Here is a 22,588-nt window from a genome sequence, read left to right on the forward strand (position 1 = left end):
TTGTTATATCTTTAGGTGTCTGACCTGAGGATATCATATTGTGTTATATCTTTAGGTGTTCATTTATTTCTTCCAATCATATTTCAGCTTGTTTTTCTTTTCTTTTTCTTTGAGTATCTGTAATTTTGTTTCTGTTTTCCCATCTGTGAATTTATTGATTGAATAAAGCTTTAGTTACCATAGTATATTGTTATTGAATTAGTTACATATGTGGCTGTACCTGTCATTTGAGATGTAGAATTGTGAGAAAGGATTGATAAATGGAAATAGAGGAGACAGTATAAGCATAGGTGGATTTGGTTATGTGGATGGATTCCATGCAACCTGTATTCCCCAAAGTAGCCATAAAGTAGCTATGGTGTAACTTTTTAAAGTATATATGCACCTTTACCAAATTTAACAGATTATCACTAAACATTATGAGGCATTTGTACACCAAGTATCAAGTTTTAAATTAAGTTTAACATTTTTTAAATTAATTTTGTTTTTGAACCTTGACAATCCAACATGCAAAATAATTTTGGTCTTAAGAATAAAAATAACTTTATGCATCAGAAAATTGTCAAATTTCACTTGCAAAACCTCTAACCTCCAGATCATTATCAAGCTGTTTTATTTTAGAAAATGCTATATGTTACTATCATCATTGTATCTCTGTATGGATTTGGTCAATTCAACCAGGCCCGGCATGGCCAGGTGGTTAAGACGCTCAACTCGTAATCCAAGGGTCGCAGGTTCGAATCCCCTTCACGCCTCACTCTTTCAGCCATGAGGGTCTTATAATGTGACAGTCAAGGCCACTGTTTGTTGGTAAAGAGTAGCCCAAGAGTTGGCAGTGAGTGGTGATGACCAGCTGCCTTCCCTCTAGTCTTACACTGCTAAATTAGGGACAGCTGGCACAGATAGCCCTCGAGTAGCTTTATGCAAAATTCAAAATAAACAAACCAATTCAACCAACCTCCCAACCACCATAAAGGAAACAGGTGTAACTTGTGTTTTTTTTCATTCTAGAATGACTACATATTAAACATGAAACGACAAATGTTTAATCTAAATAGCTTAACTATCATATCATTATACAGCTATCTATCTATTCATATGTATTTGATGTTTTTATTTCATTGACCTTTCAGTAATGTGTGACTAACATTACAGCAGCTGAACAACACGGTGCACATGCACTTGTGTCAATGTATTACAGCAGCTGAACAACACGGTGCACATGCACTTGTGTCAACGCATTACAGCAGCTGAACAACACGGTGCACATGCACTTGTGTCAACGCATTACAGCAGCTGAACAACACGGTGCATATGCACTTGTGTCAACGCATTACAGCAGCTGAACAACACGGTGCACATGCACTTGTGTCAACGCATTACAGCAGCTGAACAACACGGTGCACATGCACTTGTGTCAATGCATCACAGCAGCTGAACAACACGGTGCACATGCACTTGTGTCAACGCATCACAGCAGTTGAACAACACGGTGCACATGCACTTGTGTCAACGCATCACAGCAGCTGAACAACACGGTGCACATGCACTTGTGTGAACGCATTACAGCAGCTGAACAACACGGTGCACATGCACTTGTGTCAACGTATTACAGCAGCTGAACAACACGGTGCACATGCACTTGTGTCAACGCATCACAGCAGTTGAACAACTCAGTGCACATGCACTTGTGTCAATGTATCCAAAAATATAAAACTGGCCTTAATAAAGTGACCTGTCTTGGTTTTGTTCTAGTGGACCAGTACTTTATACAATAGTCAGATTTTGGTTATAATACATCACATATGTATCTATATATTATTACTGTTTACAACTAATTTCTTAAATTTCAATTATTTTTCCTAAAACATAGAACAGTAAATAAAGAAATATAGAAAACAGTTATCTTTTATGGCAAATGTACTCATTTGCCAGTTGTAATTTGTTAAGCCTTATCAAATTTTGCACATGGAGGATATAAAAGAAATATATATATATATAGAAATATTCATAAAATACTCTACCAATGCTACAGAATTCCAGTCATTTATCACACTTAGTAACAAATGTCTAAAAAAACATTTTTCATGAGCTTGTTATGCCTTACCTTCCTGCTTGGAATCTGAATTGGGTGAAGTGAGTGTATTTAAACAAGTATTTTTGTAAATAGAAGATGTGGGTGGGGCCACCTTGCTTGCTTCACTAAATATATTAACATGTGAGAAAATATAGTAGGATCTTATATTCTAGCTTGTCAGTATCAGTAACTTCAGTGTCTGTTTCATAACAAACTATAGACTTTGTATTTGGATATCACAAACATCTATTGTAAACTACATTTAACATACCATGTGACACATAAAAGTTGATATTTAGGAACTTTGTTTTAATGTTTATTTTAAGAAACTAGTTAATGTATAAACAAAACATTTGAATTATAATCTACAATATGATAACATGGCATTTAACCCATGCCTGCAGAGAGACCCTTAGAGATAGGGTTAAAACTAATGACCATAAGTAAGAAAACATTGTAATATTTAGTAGTCTGTAGTTGGATACATTCAGATAGTCTGAAAAAGTATAAAGTTTGTTTCCCACAGAAACTAAACAATCTGAATAGAGAGTTTTGAAATGCATCTTTAAAATTTAAAGGCCAGAATTTTTAAATACATTGGCATTCTTTCAGTTCCTAATAATGTTTTTGTAATAAATCGTACACATATGAAAACCACAGAAATATTCTATCATGAGACGATAAGTAAGGATATGGTAGGACTAGTCTGTTACAGCAAACTTCTTAATGTCAGGTAAGGATATTTAGGTTCATTGAATATGGTAGGACTAGTCTGTTACAGCAAACCTCTTAATGTCAGGTAAGGATATTTGGGTTTATTGAATATGGTAGGACTAGTCTGTTACAGCAAACCTCTTAATGTCAGGTAAGGATATTTAGGTTTATTGAATATGGTAGGACTAGTCTGTTACAGCAAACCTCTTAATGTCAGGTAAGGATATTTAGGTTCATTGAATATGGTAGGACTAGTCTGTTACAGCAAACCTCTTAATGTCAGGTAAGGATATTTAGGTTTATTGAATATGGTAGGACTAGTCTGTTACAGCAAACTTCTTAATGTCAGGTAAGGATATTTAGGTTTATTGAATATGGTAGGACTAGTCTGTTACAGCAAACTTCTTAATGTCAGGTAAGGATATTTAGGTTTATTGAATATGGTAGGACTAGTCTGTTACAGCAAACCTCTTAATGTCAGGTAAGGATATTTAGGTTTATTGAATATGGTAGGACTAGTCTGTTACAGCAAACCTCTTAATGTCAGGTAAGGATATTGAGGTTTATTGAATATGGTAGGACTAGTCTGTTACAGCAAACTTCTTAATGTCAGGTAAGGATATTGAGGTTTATTGAATATGGTAGGACTAGTCTGCTACAGCAAACTTATTAATGTCAGGTAAGGACTAGTCTGTTACAACAAACTTCTTGATGTCAGGTAAGGATATTTAGGTTTATTGAATATGGTAGGACTAGTCTGTTACAGCAAACTTCTTAATGTCGGGTAAGGATATTTAAGTTTATTGAATATGGTAGGACTAGTCTGTTACAGCAAACCTCTTAATGTCAGGTAAGGATATTTAGGTTTATTGAATATGGTAGGACTAGTCTGTTACAGCAAACCTCTTAATGTCAGGTAAGGATATTTAGGTTTACTGAATATGGTAGGACTAGTCTGTTACAGCAAACTTCTTAATGTCAGGTAAGGATATTTAGGTTTATTGAATATGGTAGGACTAGTCTGTTACAGCAAACCTCTTAATGTCAGGTAAGGATATTTAGGTTTATTGAATATGGTAGGACTAGTCTGTTACAGCAAACCTCTTAATGTCAGGTAAGGATATTTAGGTTTATTGAATATGGTAGGACTAGTCTGTTACAGCAAACTTCTTAATGTCAGGTAAGGATATTTAGGTTTATTGAATATGGTAGGACTAGTCTGTTACAGCAAACTTCTTAATGTCAGGTAAGGATATTTAGGTTTATTGAATATGGTAGGACTAGTCTGCTACAGCAAACTTCTTAATGTCAGGTAAGGATATTTAGGTTTATTGAATATGGTAGGACTAGTCTGTTACAGCAAACTTCTTAATGTCAGGTAAGGATATTTAGGTTTATTGAATATGGTAAGACTAGTCTGTTACAGCAAACTTCTTAATGTCAGGTAAGGATATTTAGGTTTATTGAATATGGTAGGACTAGTCTGTTACAGCAAACTTCTTAATGTCAGGTAAGGATATTTGGGTTTATTGAATATGGTAGGACTAGTCTGTTACAGCAAACTTCTTAATGTCAGGTAAGGATATTTGGGTTTATTGAATATGGTAGGACTAGTCTGCTACAGCAAACCTCTTAATGTCAGGTAAGGATATTTAGGTTTATTGAATATGGTAGGACTAGTCTGTTACAGCAAACTTCTTAATGTCAGGTAAGGATATTTAGGTTTATTGAATATGGTAAGACTAGTCTGTTACAGCAAACTTCTTAATGTCGGGTAAGGATATTTAGGTTTATTGAATATGGTAAGACTAGTCTGTTACAGCAAACTTCTTAATGTCGGGTAAGGATATTTAGGTTTATTGAATATGGTAGGACTAGTCTGTTACAGCAAACTTCTTAATGTCGGGTAAGGATATTTAGGTTTATTGAATATGGTAAGACTAGTCTGTTACAGCAAACTTCTTAATGTCGGGTAAGGATATTTAGGTTTATTGAATATGGTAAGACTAGTCTGTTACAGCAAACTTCTTAATGTCAGGTAAGGATATTTAGGTTTATTGAATATGGTAGGACTAGTCTGCTACAGCAAACTTCTTAATGTCAGGTAAGGATATTTAGGTTTATTGAATATGGTAGGACTAGTCTGTTACAGCAAACTTCTTAATGTCAGGTAAGGATATTTGGGTTTATTGAATATGGTAGGACTAGTCTGTTACAGCAAACTTCTTAATATCAGGTAAGGATATTTAGGTTTATTGAATATGGTAGGACTAGTTTGTTACAGCAAATCTCTTAATGTCAGGTAAGGATATTTAGGTTTATTGAATATGGTAGGAATAGTCTGTTACAGCAAACTTCTTAATGTCAGGTAAGGATATTTAGGTTTATTGAATATGGTAGGACTAGTCTGCTACAGCAAACCTCTTAATGTCAGGTAAGGATATTTAGGTTTATTGAATATGGTAGGACTAGTCTGTTACAGCAAACTTCTTAATGTCAGGTAAGGATATTTAGGTTTATTGAATATGGTAAGACTAGTCTGTTACAGCAAACTTCTTAATGTCGGGTAAGGATATTTAGGTTTATTGAATATGGTAAGACTAGTCTGTTACAGCAAACTTCTTAATGTCGGGTAAGGATATTTAGGTTTATTGAATATGGTAGGACTAGTCTGTTACAGCAAATCTCTTAATGTCAGGTAAGGATATTTAGGTTTATTGAATATGGTAGGAATAGTCTGTTACAGCAAACTTCTTAATGTCAGGTAAGGATATTTAGGTTTATTGAATATGGTAGGACTAGTCTGCTACAGCAAACCTCTTAATGTCAGGTAAGGATATTTAGGTTTATTGAATATGGTAGGACTAGTCTGCTACATCAAACTTCTTAATGTCAGGTAAGGATATTTGGGTTTATTGAATATGGTAGGACTAGTCTGCTACAGCAAACTTCTTAATGTCAGGTAAGGATATTTGGGTTTATTGAATATGGTAGGAATAGTCTGTTACAGGAAACTTCTTAATGTCAGGTAAGGATATTTAGGTTTATTGAATATGGTAGGACTAGTCTGTTACAGCAAACCTCTTAATGTCAGGTAAGGATATTTAGGTTTATTGAATATGGTAGGACTAGTCTGTTACAGCAAACTTCTTAATGTCAGGTAAGGATATTTAGGTTTATTGAATATGGTAGGACTAGTCTGTTACAGCAAATCTCTTAATGTCAGGTAAGGATATTTAGGTTTATTGAATATGGTAGGACTAGTCTGTTACAGCAAACTTCTTAATGTCAGGTAAGGATATTTAGGTTTATTGAATATGGTAGGACTAGTCTGTTACAGCAAACTTCTTAATGTCGGGTAAGGATATTTAGGTTTATTGAATATGGTAGGACTAGTCTGTTACAGCAAACCTCTTAATGTCAGGTAAGGATATTTAGGTTTATTGAATATGGTAGGACTAGTCTGTTACAGCAAACGTTTCAGAAGAAACAAATCCATTTTAATTGAATAAGTGATTTTTTTAACAACACATACAAATCAAATAATTTCTTGTTTATTGAAACAAAATATTACATAAAATTTATTTTGACCCAAAATATTGGTGAACTGTCATGTTACAAGGCCTGTTGTTGGTAATAGTGAGGTCACTGTTCAGTTACAGATCTCTTGGTCTTTCATTGTTTTTATGATGTATAGTAATAGTTAAGTTCAATACAGTAATGAACATCAAACAAGTTAAAAGTGAATTGTCATCTAAACTGGAACCATCTGAGCATCAGGAGGAAGGATTGTTTATTTCTAATTTAGCACAGAAGGATATCTGTGCTCTTCCCACAATTGTTATTGAAACCTAGTTTCTGGCATTGTAAGTCATACTGCTGTGCCATTGTTGGGCAGAGGGGAGGGAAAATCAAATTTTTAACTTAAAGGGAACTTTTGTTATTTTTCAAAACATTCGAGAATTTCACAACTAATGTGATGAAAGTACAAAATCAAATTATAAATTTAAATATAAAAAAATAAGCAAACCTCATACAGTTTTGTTGGTTTTAATTGTGAGGTTTTAAAAGGTCCACGGGATTTTTTTGATGCATACAATATTTACATTGTTCATAAGACATCAGCATTTCTTCAATATACCAGATCTTTATTAATGTTTAGATGTGTTATAATACATGTTTTAAAACAGACTGTCTCTAAATGGAGAAATGTTGTGATTCAGTTAGTTAAAACAATAAGAGAACTACCTATATATATATAGTATCCAAAACTGACGAGAGAATTGATTGGGAAAAACATGCCAGTAAATAGTAGTGAATGCCAAGTAGGTTTGTGAAACTTGGATTTGAATAAGTGTTGAGAATAAAGTTAAAACATCAATATTTCTCTAGCCTAGTCATTCAGTGGAGATTTGTGTCCAGGATTCAGCCTCAGATGAATGCTTTCTTGGAGGGATTTAATGAAATAATCCCATTGTCTCTCATGAAGCTGTTTGATGAACATGAGCTGGAACTGCTTATGTGTGGAATTGGGAAAATCGATGTGAAAGACTGGAAGCAGAACACAGTCTACAAGGGAGGTTATCAGCCTAATGATATTGTAATACAGTGGTTCTGGCGAGTAAGTTCTAGTCGTCGTTTAAGTTAAAAGATTTTTATGTCAATTTTAAGTCCTGTTAAAGTTTTAATAAGTTGTTCTTTGACACAAGTTTTTTTTTTCCCACTCTAAAGAGCAACAGACCTAATTTGTTATTAGTGGTGTCAGTCAACTGTATTTGTCTACTGGATAAATAATGTTAAATCAACTCGGATGGTTTATCAATACACAAGTTACAGTTAAAAACGACACTAGTGAGCCATTTTCTCGTTCGTACCTAATATATTGCTGACGTATCATGGTATATCAACAATCTAGATTGTTCCTTTGTACATCCAATAACAGTTTTATGTTTCTTTATGTATTGTAAACTTTCCAAGTTATGTTTACAGAAGAGACACAACTTTAAGACTTTCACTGTGCTTTCTGTGAATGAGAAAAAAAATATTTTCCATCCAGATAATTACTTAAATTCAGTCTTAAATACATTTCTGTGTTACTTAATACTAAAATAAAAATGCATCCTTCTTTTTGAAACTCTCTGATACACCCTTGAAGATATTTAATATTAAACACTAAAGCATGTTACCTCACTTTAAAAACAATCTTGTATTTATTAGTAGGAAAGTTATTGTTTAACACGAATACAACAGTTTTCGACATATAACATGGATTTGAGACATTATTAAAGTTTGTTTGGAAGGTATAAAAATGTCTGATTATTTTACATTTAAAAAACATAATTTTTTTCCATGCTTAGGTGATTGATTTTAGGTATCAAGTTACAGAGTTTTACTTGTAGACTCGTATTATTTAGAGTTCTTTGTTTAGAAGTTTGTTATGTAAACCTCTGCTCAAGAGATAAGTATTATTTCTTGGTATTTGTGCGTAACGTTAAAATAGGTACACAAAAACTGTTTAATTAAACTCAACATATGACCACCAAAAAGTTGACTACATATTTTGAAGTTGCAATGTCATGTTGCTGGACATCATGTTGTTTTATTTACATTTTCTTTAGTTAACTAAATATTATGTACAGATTAACAATTCCCACATGAACGTTACAGAGAAGGCCATCCCAGAGTTTTAAATAAGTGTCTGTCAGACATTCGTCTCAATCAATTCCTTTTGATTGAACTAAATATTACAGGAGTTTCCCAGAATACCTCATATTGTGTTCCATGTACATGTTCCACTATGGCTGAATTTAATATTTTATTATATCTTACGTATCTGTTATGCTCCAACAGATAATATCTTAAATTATGTTTAGTCAGTACAGTATAAATATTTCTATTTTTTATCCATAAACTGTTTGTTATCTTTAGTAATACTGAAAGTTTGCTTTATGATATCAGTTGGTTTAAATATAGGATAAAATATTTGTTTTTTAAACAGTTTAAATAAATTATTGGTTAAACTTGGAATATATGGCAAAATTAAAGGTTCTTTTTTAGTACAGAGAAGACACAATAATGTTTTGTGACTCACTTCTGAAGATGACGTTAAAACTTGAACATGTATAGATTCAAGGTTAAAATAAGAAGTAACACACTGTTAAAATAGGTACACATTTAGACGTACGTTGTTTATTATTTTCAGCTTGACATAAAATAATAACGTATTTCGTGTTTAAATTTTCTATGTAATTCGAACTGTTAACCACCCATTATAGATGGAAGCAAGCGTTTCATGTTTACATCTGTTTCATTCATAGGTTGTGCTTTCCTTTAACAATGAGATAAGAGCAAGACTGTTGCAGTTCGTCACAGGGACTTCTCGTGTTCCCATGAACGGCTTCAAGGAATTGTATGGAAGCAATGGTCCTCAACTATTTACTATCGAGAAATGGGGAAATACAGACAACTTGCCTCGTTCCCACACGTGGTATGTTTTTATGCTGCACAGTTAAAATGGAAAGGTTGTATGGTCTAATAGTTTTTAGTCTACTCTGTGAAACATGTTGGAAGTGAACAGTTGTTTGGTAAATGGTCTTGTAACTTATGTTGTCTTATATCTTGCATTGTACCTTAATTGTGCATTTGCTTCTCTGGAAACGTATAGTTGAAAACTGTTTAACCACTTGGTTTGCATTGTAGTTAATAATAAATATTTAATTAATTGGTAAGTTGTACTTGGTAAGTCCTATATATTTTATTTACCTGTAACATATATGCTTAATAGTTTAATTTTTTATGCTTAGTTGCTAAATATAGCTACAAACTAATTCTATTAACTTTCTCCCCAGTTAAAACTGTCTTCACATGATTAGTTTTTCCCTTGAAAGACAGTGTTGTCATATGTCTGCACTTTAATAGAATGAAGTACAGATGGTGGTGCCCTCTATTGTTGTCTGACTGATAATTGTTGAGTAAATTATAACCAAAGAGATGAACAAAACAAACTGGACTTTTGTTAGGTTCAAGTTTACCATATATTGTGTTTTAATATGAACTTTATGGTTTACAATCAAACTTTTGTAAACAAAGAGCGTAAATTTGAAAACCAAAACCAAATAAAGATGTTTAGTGTACAAATTGGAAGTAGTTGAAACGTGTGGAAGTATTTTCAACATTATTTGATTATATTCAGGGCAATATTGCCATATTTCTACAGTCTATATTTTATAAACAGAGTAGGCCAAATTTGAAAAAAAAACAATTCTTTATTTCATCTAGGTTTGTCCCACCCAGGGTTTATAATATAACTTACTTGACTGTTTACAAATGCATTTATGGTTTGGCCTTCTCTTTAACTAGGACTGAAACTTAGTTATTTTATCATAAAGTATGTTCCAAACACTATAGTAGAAGACAACTACTGTTTCTATGAGTTACGTTAAATTCTGAACTTCCAACCAAATATTTTACTACACAGTAGATCACTGTTCTTTTTATCATGTTTCTCTATCAAGATAGGCAAGAAAAGTACTTTTGTCATTTGCAGTTTAGGTTATCATCACAAGATTAATTATTAAGCTGGGAACAGAGCTTACATGATTTTTGTGGACAGAATTTCTAAGGTCAGTATTTCATCATTCACTGATCTATCTGTTATGTGGGTTTTTCTGAATGCTGTTATTCACTGGTTATGCTCAGAACCATATTCTTGATAGACGTGGTATTGTCTTGCTTGTGGATGAATCAGGAAATTGTGACCTCTTTCTAACCTCTACCTAGAAGTGTAGGCCAATATAGTGTTACCTGTTCTATTGTTGAACAAATAATTTTAACATAGATGTCAATTTAAACTGAAATTTTTAAAACATTCTAATTATGTAAGTAACTAAACTTTTGCTTAGTGTCACAAGAGGTTTTTTTTGAATAAACATTATTAGTTTTGTATGTAGCAGGAACATGTATTTAGTTCCAGTTTCTACATTCAAAACTAACACTATTTCTGCCAACAACCTGAATTGTTATATGTTTGGGAACTAATTTTACACTTTGTGGTGGTTTCCTAAAGTACTATTTTTTGTTATAGCTTTAACAGATTAGACCTTCCTCCGTACAAGAGTTACCACGATCTTCGTGACAAGATGATGCAGGCTATAGAAGGATCCAACTCTTTCGGAGGAGTGGATTAACATGGAAAGGAAATTGTTTGTGTGTGTTATTGAATTAGATTCATGGACAGTGTTCTTTGTGGAATATTGTCTTTATAAAAGTGTAACTTTTCATATTTTGTTTTCTATAATATGCTCTCTGTTCCTCCAGACCGAGTCTGACTTGTGATTCCAACTGCCTTGAGAAACCGTTTCTAATGTTTCAGTTTTGATGTTAAATATCTGTGAAAATTAATAACATGTGTTTTAGGGTAAATGGTTTTGTTACTTTCTAGAAAACGCTCTGTTATACAGTGTTGTTTATTATTTGGAATTATTGTGGGAAAAAATATATTTACCATTAGATTTCTTGAGTTGTATGATAACTACATTAGTGTAAATATATTTTGTAAGTTGCACGTTAGATTTATAGGAAAGGTGGTTGTAGTTTCTGGTATGGAAGCTGTATTTCTTACAGTAAAGTGAATTATATCTGTAATAACAAAAATATTTAATTTGTTACTAATCAGATTCACTGGCAGGTGCATCAGTGTTAATTTGGTTACAATACACCAATTATAGGTAAAGCAGCTTAATCCTCTGTAAACATTGCAAAAAAACACCCGAAACCTGATGTGGTTATTGCTAGTGTTAGGCCTGTTGGTTTCTTGTACTTCAGTTCTTTTTTTTAATTTTAAAATCATATCCTTCATATTAAAAACAAAACTAACACCTGATAGTTGATGTCTATGCAGGAGTAACAAAACATATTTTTGTATCTCACATTTTATTATGTACCACGTTTAATTCACTTTCTGTGTGTACAAGTTTTAGTGATTAATTAATATTGGATCTGTGCTTTTGTAGGGGGAAAAATACATTTTTATAAATAATTATTTCTTACTTCCCAACCCAGTATATTTCGTGAATCGATACTTCTAGTTAGTGCAATAGAAATGTAAAGGACAGTTTTTATAAAGAAACTTATTTTTAATAAAATAATACTTAACTTTAACTGCTATGTTCCCAAGTTCTTTGTGTTATAAGAAAGTGAGGTGTGCATGACAGCTTCATGTCTCACATCTGTAGAAGAATCAGTCGAGTTTTGTTTTTTTAGCTTACCCTATTTATAAATTTTATGTTTAAGATTCTTAATGATTTCACAATCAGTTGTTATAAAAGTGTGTATACACTTTGAGTCTGTTGTAGGCTATTTATAGTTGATAATATATTATAAATTGGTTTTGTACTTAACTGATTTTGTTACTGGTTTCTCTAGTGGGTAATGCTTATATAGATGAGGAATTCACAAATGTACATTTTGTATAAGAAAGTTGTGGCAAGATATTTATCTCCACTGTAAAATGTATAGCTAGCTTTATTAGAAAAAATTTTTTGAATTATACTTTAAATTGTAATTTTTATGGTTAAGTTTTATAGGCTGCTATAAAACAGTGAAGTTGTTTAAATGATAAAAACAGATGAGTTTGTAATAAGTATCTATGAATTATAATAAAAACCTATGTGTTGGTACGAATTCAAAGAAGCCCTAGTTGTACCGGTTGTCTTAAAACTGTTTGGAATGCTCTGTTGGCTTTATAGTGCCTTATTTTTTTGTTTTGCCTGAAGTACTGATATTTATTGTAGCTGTGGTTGTGTTTTAGAATACATGTTTCAATATGTAATTCTCTAGTGTGTTCTACTCATCTCAGGTATGCTGGGAAATACCACATTTCTTGATTATTTAGATTACGTTTATAAAAGAATTAAATTATATCTGAGAATTCGTGTGAATATATATATATATGCAAGCCAGTTTTAATTAGGCACGTTCTGGCTACCATGCTGTTACAAATCATTAGTTATATATAATCAGTTGTGTTTTATGACATAGTCAAGGTATCTTAACATCAATTTTGACGTTTGTAGCCTTAAATCATCATACCAAGACAGTTTGATACATCCATCAATCTTAAGATTCACTTGACCGTTGTATTAAAACAGAATGACCCATAATATATGGAATTTCTCTTCACTGAACAGAGAGAAGTCAGCTCTGAAATAATAACACTACACTCTGTAAGTAACACGTTTTTGGTTGATCAGGCCAGAATTATGGTACTGTCGATTTCTGGAAAATGTATTTTTCAACTTACTACCTGTTTCATAAAAACTGACCTTCCAAACGATCACGTGAATAACTCCTTAAAAATAAAGTAAAATCAAGGTTTATTACTTAACATTCTGTAAGGTAATGGAAACGTTTATATATACAGTTTAGTAATCTTACCCTTCAACATGTTTATTTGGTATTACAGTTTCTGTCTTTTAGGTTATGGTAGTCTGAGTGTTTATGGAAAACGTTGTTTACTTAGAACAATTAGGAAGCTTTATTTCTGTATCATAGTGTTCTCAGTATTATGCATACACTATATATAGCTAAGTGAACTATAAGGTAATACATATATTCTTTTCATGAAATAGACCGATTTTTAAAATTTTGTAAATATTAAAAGAATAAAAGTCTTATTAATTAAATAGTTTCTACTGCCTGTTGCTATATTAAACTGTACAGCGTACAGACTTTGTGATTCAAGGTATGGGATGTGGGGGGCACACAACTCTGTCTATGGAAGTAATGTAGTAACAGTTAAAACGATGTTCGTTAAAAATACACAAATACCTATCTTCTGAGTATAGAGTACTGCAGTTTGGTCAACCTTCGAGGCCTGGCATGACCAGTTCGATAACGCACTCGACTTTGTAATCTGAGGGTCGCGGGTTCGAATCCCAGTCACAACAAACATGCTTGCCCTTTCACTCATGGGAGCATTATAATGTTATGGTCAATCTCACTATTCGTGGGTAAAAGAATAGCCCAAGAGTTGACGGTGGGTGATGATGACTAAATGCCTTCCCTCTAGGCTTACACTGCTAAACTAGGAACGGTTAACGCTGATAGCCGTTATGTTATGCACTATGCCTATCCTCCACAGTCAATCAACACTTGTATCTCTATTTACAGAGAACTCTCATATAGGGGACAGCAGTGCCACGTCTAACCACCTCAGTTGTCACATAAGGTAATTACAAAAATAATTCGTGCTTGGTTATTGCAAGGACTGGGCGGTTTCTTCTTAGCCCTACAAATGACATAAGCCTCCAACTATTTACATTATTAATTTCTTGTTTAATGTCAAAACTCCCGTTACAATTCAATATTATGTAATGCATGTTTCAGATAAACAGTGATTTTTCACCTAAATAATTTTGTAAGTAATAAAAAGAGACATTATTGAAGACACGTGAAGTGAAGCTTTCACTTTGAGTTATGGTCTTGTATTATCAAATAGAAGTTCTCAAGGCTGGATAACGAGTGAAGGACCACGGAAAGCAAAAATTAAACAAGACCAAACAGTTGATACAAGTCACTATTACACTGGTAGATACGACGCCCTCTGGAGGTTAACAGGAAGACTAAAGAAAATATGATTGACAAAAATATAACTTAGTATTCAGGAAATATGGATAACAATGACGTTGAATAATACAATAAAAACAACATAATAAATGTTAGCTTGGAATAAATATTGTTTAAGAGGATTACTTTTACCCACGTGAATTCTTGAGATATGCAAAGCTCTATCATTGTATCAGTTTTAGTATGCTGTATTTTTATCATAGATCTGTTCAAATATAAAGGGAGATAGATTTACAGATTTCTCAAGTGCAGCTGAGCATGTTTGGTATGACGGGGATTCGAACCCGCGATCCTCAGATAAAAGTCGAGTGCCTTATCTACCTGGCCAAGCTGGGCCTGCTTAAACGGAAATAGTCGTGTATATTTAACAAGTAACGGCTTTAATTGACACTATCAGAATAAATTTGTATGATACACCAGACAAGCAAACTGGAAGCTGTTGATGTCATGTTAAAATATATATCTCAGGACAGCTGGTATGGGTATTAACACTTTTACTAACATGTTAATCACTGCAATTATCTGAAATATGTAAATAGACAAAATATCAATAAATAAATATAAACATGAATGATTTTAGAAATGTAAATCATTACATTTGTTTTGAGTTTGATAGATGTCTCACGCTTACAGAAAAAACAAAGCTTCAAAATAAACTGGCATAAATTCCACAAAACAAACAAACTGCACGTGTAACAACTGATTAGATTTTAATTGAAGTTCAAAATTTCTTCCCACATTGACACAAGTGAGGTAAATAAAAATCAGAGTGTCTTTTGGCCTGTAACACAGTTACAAATCTCTTGGCCATAAACCACAAAAAATTTACCACTGTCAATGCGTTTCTAAAGACAAAACAAATTAGAGAATTTGGTTCACAAGGGCTCTTAAAGTGTAAACCCACTACCATATATTTCTGGTACAAACACATTTTAAACTGAATCTTTCCAACAGTATACAAGTAGGTATACGTATAATGTTTTTGGAACAAAAAGTAAAGTAACCAGATTTTTAAACCACAAAACTAAGACATGTGATTTTAAAACTTGGACTCCATTCTTTAGGGGAAATTGTGAACTGTTAATTATGCAAATGTATGTATCAACTGAACAGAATATCGTTACTACATTGAACACTGACAACCTCTTCGTCGAATGTGCTCGACCTTTCAACCATGAGGGTGTAATTAAGTGATGGTAAATCCCATTATTTGTTGGTAAAGAGCTAACGGTGGAAGGTGTTAACTGGATACCTTCCCGTTAATTTATTATTAAATTAGAAACAGATATCTTCTGTGTAGAGTTGCGCAAAATACAAATCCATTTCTCTCATGAGTGAATTTTTCACACAATTTCTCGTCAGTCGAGAATTTGTCATAAAATTTCTAAGCAACTATTATTAATGTTCACACTTGAGTTACTTCATGTAGTTCACAAGTTAAAAATGAGCTGGGAAAAAAAAAAATTCCTCCCAGTTGTCTGTTGACGGTTATAAACTCGCGCGCTAAATACACGTGCACTAATAACCTGATGTCGGCTTGTGCAGCCTGCCTTCTAGCCAAACTTCTAAGGAAGCAGCAACGCCTGTGCCAAGTCATTACACGCTGTTCAGTAATTTTGTTACACAGCTAAAAATTCGTATATGTTGATTCATTGATTTCAAAAGTTCAGATAATTCAATATAAACATCAAACACTTACAGACTACTGACAAAAAAAAAAAAAACTGGGAGATTTGAGATCCAAAAAGAACATACCACATCGGTTTGTTTGTTTGTTTTGAATTTCGCGCATAGCTACTGAGGGCTATCTGCGCTAGCCGTCCCTAATTTAGCAGTGCAAGACTAGAGGGAAGGCAGCTAGTCATCACCACCCACCGCCGACTCCTGGCTACTCTTTACCAATGAATAATGGGATTTACCATTACATTGTATTGCTCAAATGGCTGAAAGGGCGAGCAAGTTTGGTGCGACCGGGATCCGGAATAATATGTTATAAAAGTACAATGTTTAAGTTATCCCAATACGAAGTATTACAGTTTCTGTAACTTTACAATTTTAGCTTTACCAAACTCTCTGCAAATATCTTAAATACCGTATTTCAAACAGAAAAGTAATGTAATACATAGAAACGAATTTGTTTAATAAATAAGGAACCGACTAAATAAATGACATTCTGCTTTGTTCGATATTTGTTATCATTCGAACATTGTATATACTATTTTATTTATATTACCCATTTTAATGATGTATCAGATTTTCGGAAGTATTCATTACATTAGGATTAAAACCTTATGAAAAAGAGGGGGGTGGACAAAACCTTGTTAACAATAATATAAGTATACTAACTAGGAAACGTAGAGAAATGCACCACATCTACCCTTAGGCCTAGTTTTATACACGTATGATTCAATAATGCTTATATTTAAAGCTAACTATATTTCAATGTTTGATAGATCTTATGAATATTTTAATGTAGTTACGATGCTCAACACTAAATAAAAAAATCACATTTAACAAAACATATATCGGGTGATTAAGAAACTCTATTCGCCAGCTGAATGTTGCGAGTTCGTATTTCTTTTCGCATACTCGATTTTAATTCAAAAGACATCATAATTACTTAATGTAAATATTACCTGATGGACAACAGTTAACAAAGTTTGTAATGACTCAAGTTTTATGTTTTGCAGTTCACTATAATCTCCAACATTATTGTTCCCCCATACTTCTGATGCAGCTAACTCATGAGTCAGCACTCTCCAACTTGTCTTCATCAAACTTAAACCTTTTAATATCTTCTCTTCCTTTTTTAATTTGCATTTGTAGTTCATTCACTGCTGCCTCACAGTTATTAAAAGTAAACACTCGATAGGTTATAATGGAGAGACATGCTAGCCCAAAAGTGCCCAAAGTGTACAACCACACATGAAGCATTTGTTCTTCGGGTATTTTAACAAGAAACCTTCCAGAGAGTAAAATGGGCCACGTTGCCATGAAAATGCTCAGCCCAAGAAGCCACTGAAGTAACTTTATCATAGTTATTTAATAGATAATGTATTAGTTTATCAACTTTATGATTCAGATGCTGCTTCACAACTAGGCTTTACTTGTGTTACACTAACGGTCTCAACAACAATTCTTTCTTGCTTACAAATAGATAATAAAAAGATTTATGTTATTCATATTACACTGATGAAGTTTAATTTGTTACGAATAAGAGGTTCGAAAATACTGTAACTTATAAAGTTTCAACATTCATCACATTACATCGCAAACCACTAGTTCGTATTTCCATCACCGAAAATATTCGTGTTTCAGCCGTGAAGACATTATAAAGTACGATCAATCCCATTATTCATTGGTAAAAAAAACCCAGCCCAAGAGTTGGTGGTAGATGGTGTTAACTACAGCTGCCTTCCCTCTGGTTTATCAATGGTAGATAGCAGTTCTCGTGAAGCTTTGGGCGAAATTCAAAACAAACCAATAAATAAATATTTATTTATAAAATACATTATCAAACTAACGAAACTGTAAATATATGCGATTTACAAATATAGTAAGCAGCGTCAAAATATTTACTATAACTATTTTATAAAACAAAATAAAAATTGAATTTGTTTTTCTAACTTTGGAGGCCTATATTCTGTATAAGCTCCTAACAGACACGTTTAAGTAGTTTAGTTTTCCTCGGAACATTTTTTTGATGGAAGATATATTTCGTTAAATTTTCTCGGGATATATATTTATTAGAGAATTTTATTTTTAGCCACATTCATTGTGAATTACGTAACAATCACCATTACTTTTATTAAGATTTGGCTGCAGCATAGCCGCTATCTAGAGAAGAAATGGGCCAGATTTTGGTAAAGGTAACCGAAGTCGAATAACTTGCATTCAGTGCTGCTACACGCCACTGTACACTAATTAATGAATCATATAGCATTGTTATAATATATATTCACGAATGTAGTTCTCCCCTCTTGTTTTTAATTACTGGTATTAATATTAAGGCACTACGAACCTCCATGTCCGTTTGGCTTGTTTTGAATTTCGCGCAAAGCTACACGAGGGCTAGTAATAATAAGTAACCCGGGCATGGAGGGTCTGGCATGGCCAGGTGGGTTAAGGCGTTCGACTCGTAATCCGAGGGTCACGGGTTCGAATCCCCGTCACACCAAACATGCACTTTCAGCCGTGTGGGCGCTATATAATGTGTAGCGCAAAGCTACACGAGGGCTATTTGAGCTAGCCGTCCGTAATATAGCTAGTCATCACCACCCACCGCCAACTCTTGGGCTGATCTTTTACCAACGAAGAGTGGGATTGATCGTAACATATAACGCCCTCACGACTGAGAGGGCGAGCATGTTTGGTGTGACGGGAATTCGAACCCGCGACCCTTGAATTATTATGAGTCCAGGGCCTTAACCATCTGGCCATGCCGGGCCAAATGTATAGACACTGGAATTTAAAATACAACACACAGCTTTCCTGAGACTGGAGGGTCCTGAAACTCAACATGTTTATAAAATAAATACACAGATGTTTTGTAAATGTAGCACACGTGACCCAAATGCTGGGAGTGAATAACCCGAATGTGTTACAGTGAATTCCCACTATTATTGAAAAAATAACTAAAAAAAACATAACCATTAATACGTCTCATTATTTTAAGAACTATAAGTGAAAGAAATAATAATAATATTCAACAGTGTCAAGCACAATTATATCTGTCATATCCGGTGCCGGAATATTTCAGCACAAATAACCCATTAACAACAAACAGTATTAATGTTCTACTGCGATCTAAAGACTCGAAATTTCAGCATTGTTTGCTGTTAGTTTTAAACTTTATTACGAACGAAAAACTGATGAGTTATTTTTAATTTTTTAAACTAACTTTTTCTCGGCTAAGCGAGGGAAAGATAAAGAAGTGGATCTAGGCTTGAATTTTGAGTTATGAACTATTTTGTTTATTGCAATGTTCGGATACGAACCTTTAACCAATGGTGTAGCTCGGGGGCAAGGGGTACATCTGTACGGAGGGGTGCCAAATTGATGTCTCATAATTAGGAATTATGGCTTACATTTTGTTTCTAGGGGGCGCGAAAACTGACTTTGTCCCCGGGCGCTGAAAACCCTAGTTACGTTACTGTTTTTAACTTTATAAAAAAAACAAACGTGGTGTACGTTATATTCTGGAATACGGCCCCATAAGAGTTTCATATTGTCATGTAAAATCAAATAATTATAACAAACAAGTTATTTAGTAACTTTTCAACGATGCAGTGTAAACTTTGTAATAAAACGATCTTTCACGTTAGATGACGTAATTACCGTACTTGTTAAGTGCTGAGCTGCACACGAAATTAGCGCACGTTTCTATCGAATTACATCCAAACGATTCTCATATTTTAAACTTCTAAGATTTCCTTGTTCACATCTACGCAACTTGGTTGATATAGTTTGAAATATAGAGTTGTTTGGTAATACTAAAAAAGATTTCTGTATCACAACTGATATAACACGTTAAATACTGTCACATATCACAGGCACATGATTTACGAGCAATAATTTTTAGTACACATATGATTGTTGAGTGTGAGTTAATTACGGTACTTATGAAATACATCAAGCATCTACATTCAAGGTGACCCTAGTCTTTTGTTTAGGTCAGTTTCTCTTATACGTGTGTGAGAAGGGGAAGATACGTGAAGTAGGGGAGGTACAGGGAAGAGGCAGTTCGATTGTTTTTGCTCTCTTCACGTATATTGTAAATACTTTTTAACTGGTGAAAATTATGCCCTGTGACAGACAGTCTCTTATGTTATAATTTATTTAAGGCTACTTGACAAATCTATGTACCACTTTATGTAAGTAACGACCACAATAAGGACATTCTTTACGATGTCAATACGAGTGTCCTATTTCTGAAGAATATTATAAATATATTTCTTCTTCTATAATAAAATATACTAAACTGAATGATTTTACTAATATTAAATTTACAAATTAAAGACGACTGTATTTGTAGACGGTTAGATTTCTACTAGTGAGCACGTTTTATCCCCTTTAGTAAAATGAATATTTGAATAATGGATAAAAATGTTCATATTAAGAACCCTCAATATTAATAAAAGCGCTTCTAAAATTAATATCCTTGTCATTAATGGCGTACTGTTTTATGAATTAAATGTCTTCGAAAATTAATAGGCCTTTCCATCCGTTCCTTTTACGACTTGGTATTTTTTCGGTTATTTCTTATATCTTTACTAAACAATTCCCAAACTGTGTTTTGATTACACTTTGCTCGCCGATTCAGTTTCAAACTGAATAATTTTGTTTCATGGTTATTGACAATAATTTTCATCTTGTTACGAGAATGTAGTTACACTAACGAATAATACTACTAATAAAACTCGATTAAATACTTTGCTACATATGTTTTAAGTAACACTGGAGATGCTACATCGTCTAAAAACTTCGATTTCTATCGCAGATGTCCAAAGAAGTACAAGCGAGTAAAGTTTTCTGTCAGTAAGCCTTCTCCTAAGTAATAATACAAAATGTTTGACATTTTGCAAAACTCTCCACAGAAAAAGTTACAAACCTACCATGTTTTGAAAAATGTAACTCAGTGAAGCGCCTATAAAACTTAACTGAACAACAACAAAATAAATAAAATTAATAAAGCATACAAACTCACCTTCACATCGATCTTGCTTTCAGGTCGTACCTAGAAAATATTCTCGGATGCAATAGCAGCTCGACAGGTTTCAATTGATTCGCCTCCGGCAAAGTGAATTATCACGCAAAAAAAAAACACAACAAAAAACAAACATTTTGATGAACTGTTTCACTTCTCACTGTTTTAATGTAATTATGCTTTAATGTTGTTTCACTCAATAAAATATTTTTTTGTCTCGAAAACAGGAAATAACCAATAATTTTAAACTTTTTGTGAAAGCACTCTGCGTTTTTTTACGTAAACATTGAAATTCGCATGCGTATGACGAACGGCGAGAGAGACACAAAAATTTCTTGTAAATTAATCTATATTTTACGTAATATCACTCCTTTTTCTATCATTACTATTACAGCTATTTAGTATTGTTTTATTTTCTTTAGAGACGGTGATTTTGTTTATTTTATGACGAAAATACTGCTGTTTATACATCGAATTATTTCGATGCTACTGTTTAAACTGCCACTACTTTACTATTTAGTAACCTAGTTAGAGTTAACTTTAACACTTGAGTAATGTGATCGAAAGTAGCCCAAACATGGTTTCCGATTGACAAACTCACGTCATTAATATGAATTCAAACAACTCAAATTTATCAAAATATCTTTCAAACAAATAATAATATTTATTTATTATCTTATAATTCTTCATATTACCTACTGTATATTTATTTGCTATTTTAAGTTTTTTTATTCATTCATACTACTAAGTAAGATTTAAAAAGTTCGTCAAAGTAACATACTGGGAAAGCTAAAAGTGAACATTAATTAACATTAGAAATAAATGAATTTATGATTGTTTGTTTGTTTTTTTAATTTCGCGCAAAGCTCGCCGTCCCTAATTTTGCAGTGAAAGATTAGAGGGAAGACAGCTGGTCAGAACTACCCACGACTGGAAGGGCTAGTATATTTGTGTGACGGGATACGAACCAGGGACCCTCATATTACGTGTCTTCTGCCCTAACCACCTGATCATGTTACACAGAAGTCTATCGTTCACTGAGAGATAGGTGTTTGGATTGCTTTCATTAAAACATCACATTACATTAGTACAAAATAAAACCTCTGCAATCGCTTATACCCAGCTTTGCCATTATTATGAAGATATCAAAGTGAATTACATATTGCATATATATATGAAACACGTATTAAGCTTTTATATAACTTCATAATAATGTTATAGTGTAATAATTATTATATGGTACTCTCTTGAATATAATTTATCTTGCCACTTCCCCTAAAATATATCACACTACGAATGTATCTTCGTTAACTATCAATATTATTTTGAAATTGTCATTATGGGACTCGAATGGTTTTTATGTCTACTTATTAAAGTAAGTTTATAGTTTCATGTCAGTTGTAGGTTACTGATTGATAGACGTCATCATTGTAGTACATGATTACCCTTAAAAAATTCTTCTGAAC

At 33.1% G+C, this 22,588-nt stretch overlaps 1 protein-coding gene across 3 annotated transcripts in view; it reads left to right on the forward strand.

Moving 5' to 3' along the window:
* The window catches only part of LOC143231752 (E3 ubiquitin-protein ligase Nedd-4-like), a 57,788-nt gene extending 44,315 nt beyond the window's left edge, over window positions 1-13,473 (forward strand). For all 3 annotated transcript variants that reach the window (XM_076466393.1, XM_076466394.1, XM_076466395.1), the window contains 3 exons: window positions 7,184-7,412; window positions 9,109-9,278; window positions 10,875-13,473. In XM_076466393.1, coding sequence (XP_076322508.1) covers window positions 7,184-7,412; window positions 9,109-9,278; window positions 10,875-10,977 — 502 coding nt within the window. In that variant the 3' untranslated portion in view covers window positions 10,978-13,473. The remainder of the gene's footprint in view (window positions 1-7,183; window positions 7,413-9,108; window positions 9,279-10,874) is intronic.
* Window positions 13,474-22,588: the final 9,115 nt, after the last annotated feature.

This window comes from Tachypleus tridentatus, chromosome 11 (genome assembly GCF_004210375.1).
Source record: "Tachypleus tridentatus isolate NWPU-2018 chromosome 11, ASM421037v1, whole genome shotgun sequence".
Classification (NCBI taxonomy): domain Eukaryota; kingdom Metazoa; phylum Arthropoda; class Merostomata; order Xiphosura; family Limulidae; genus Tachypleus; species Tachypleus tridentatus.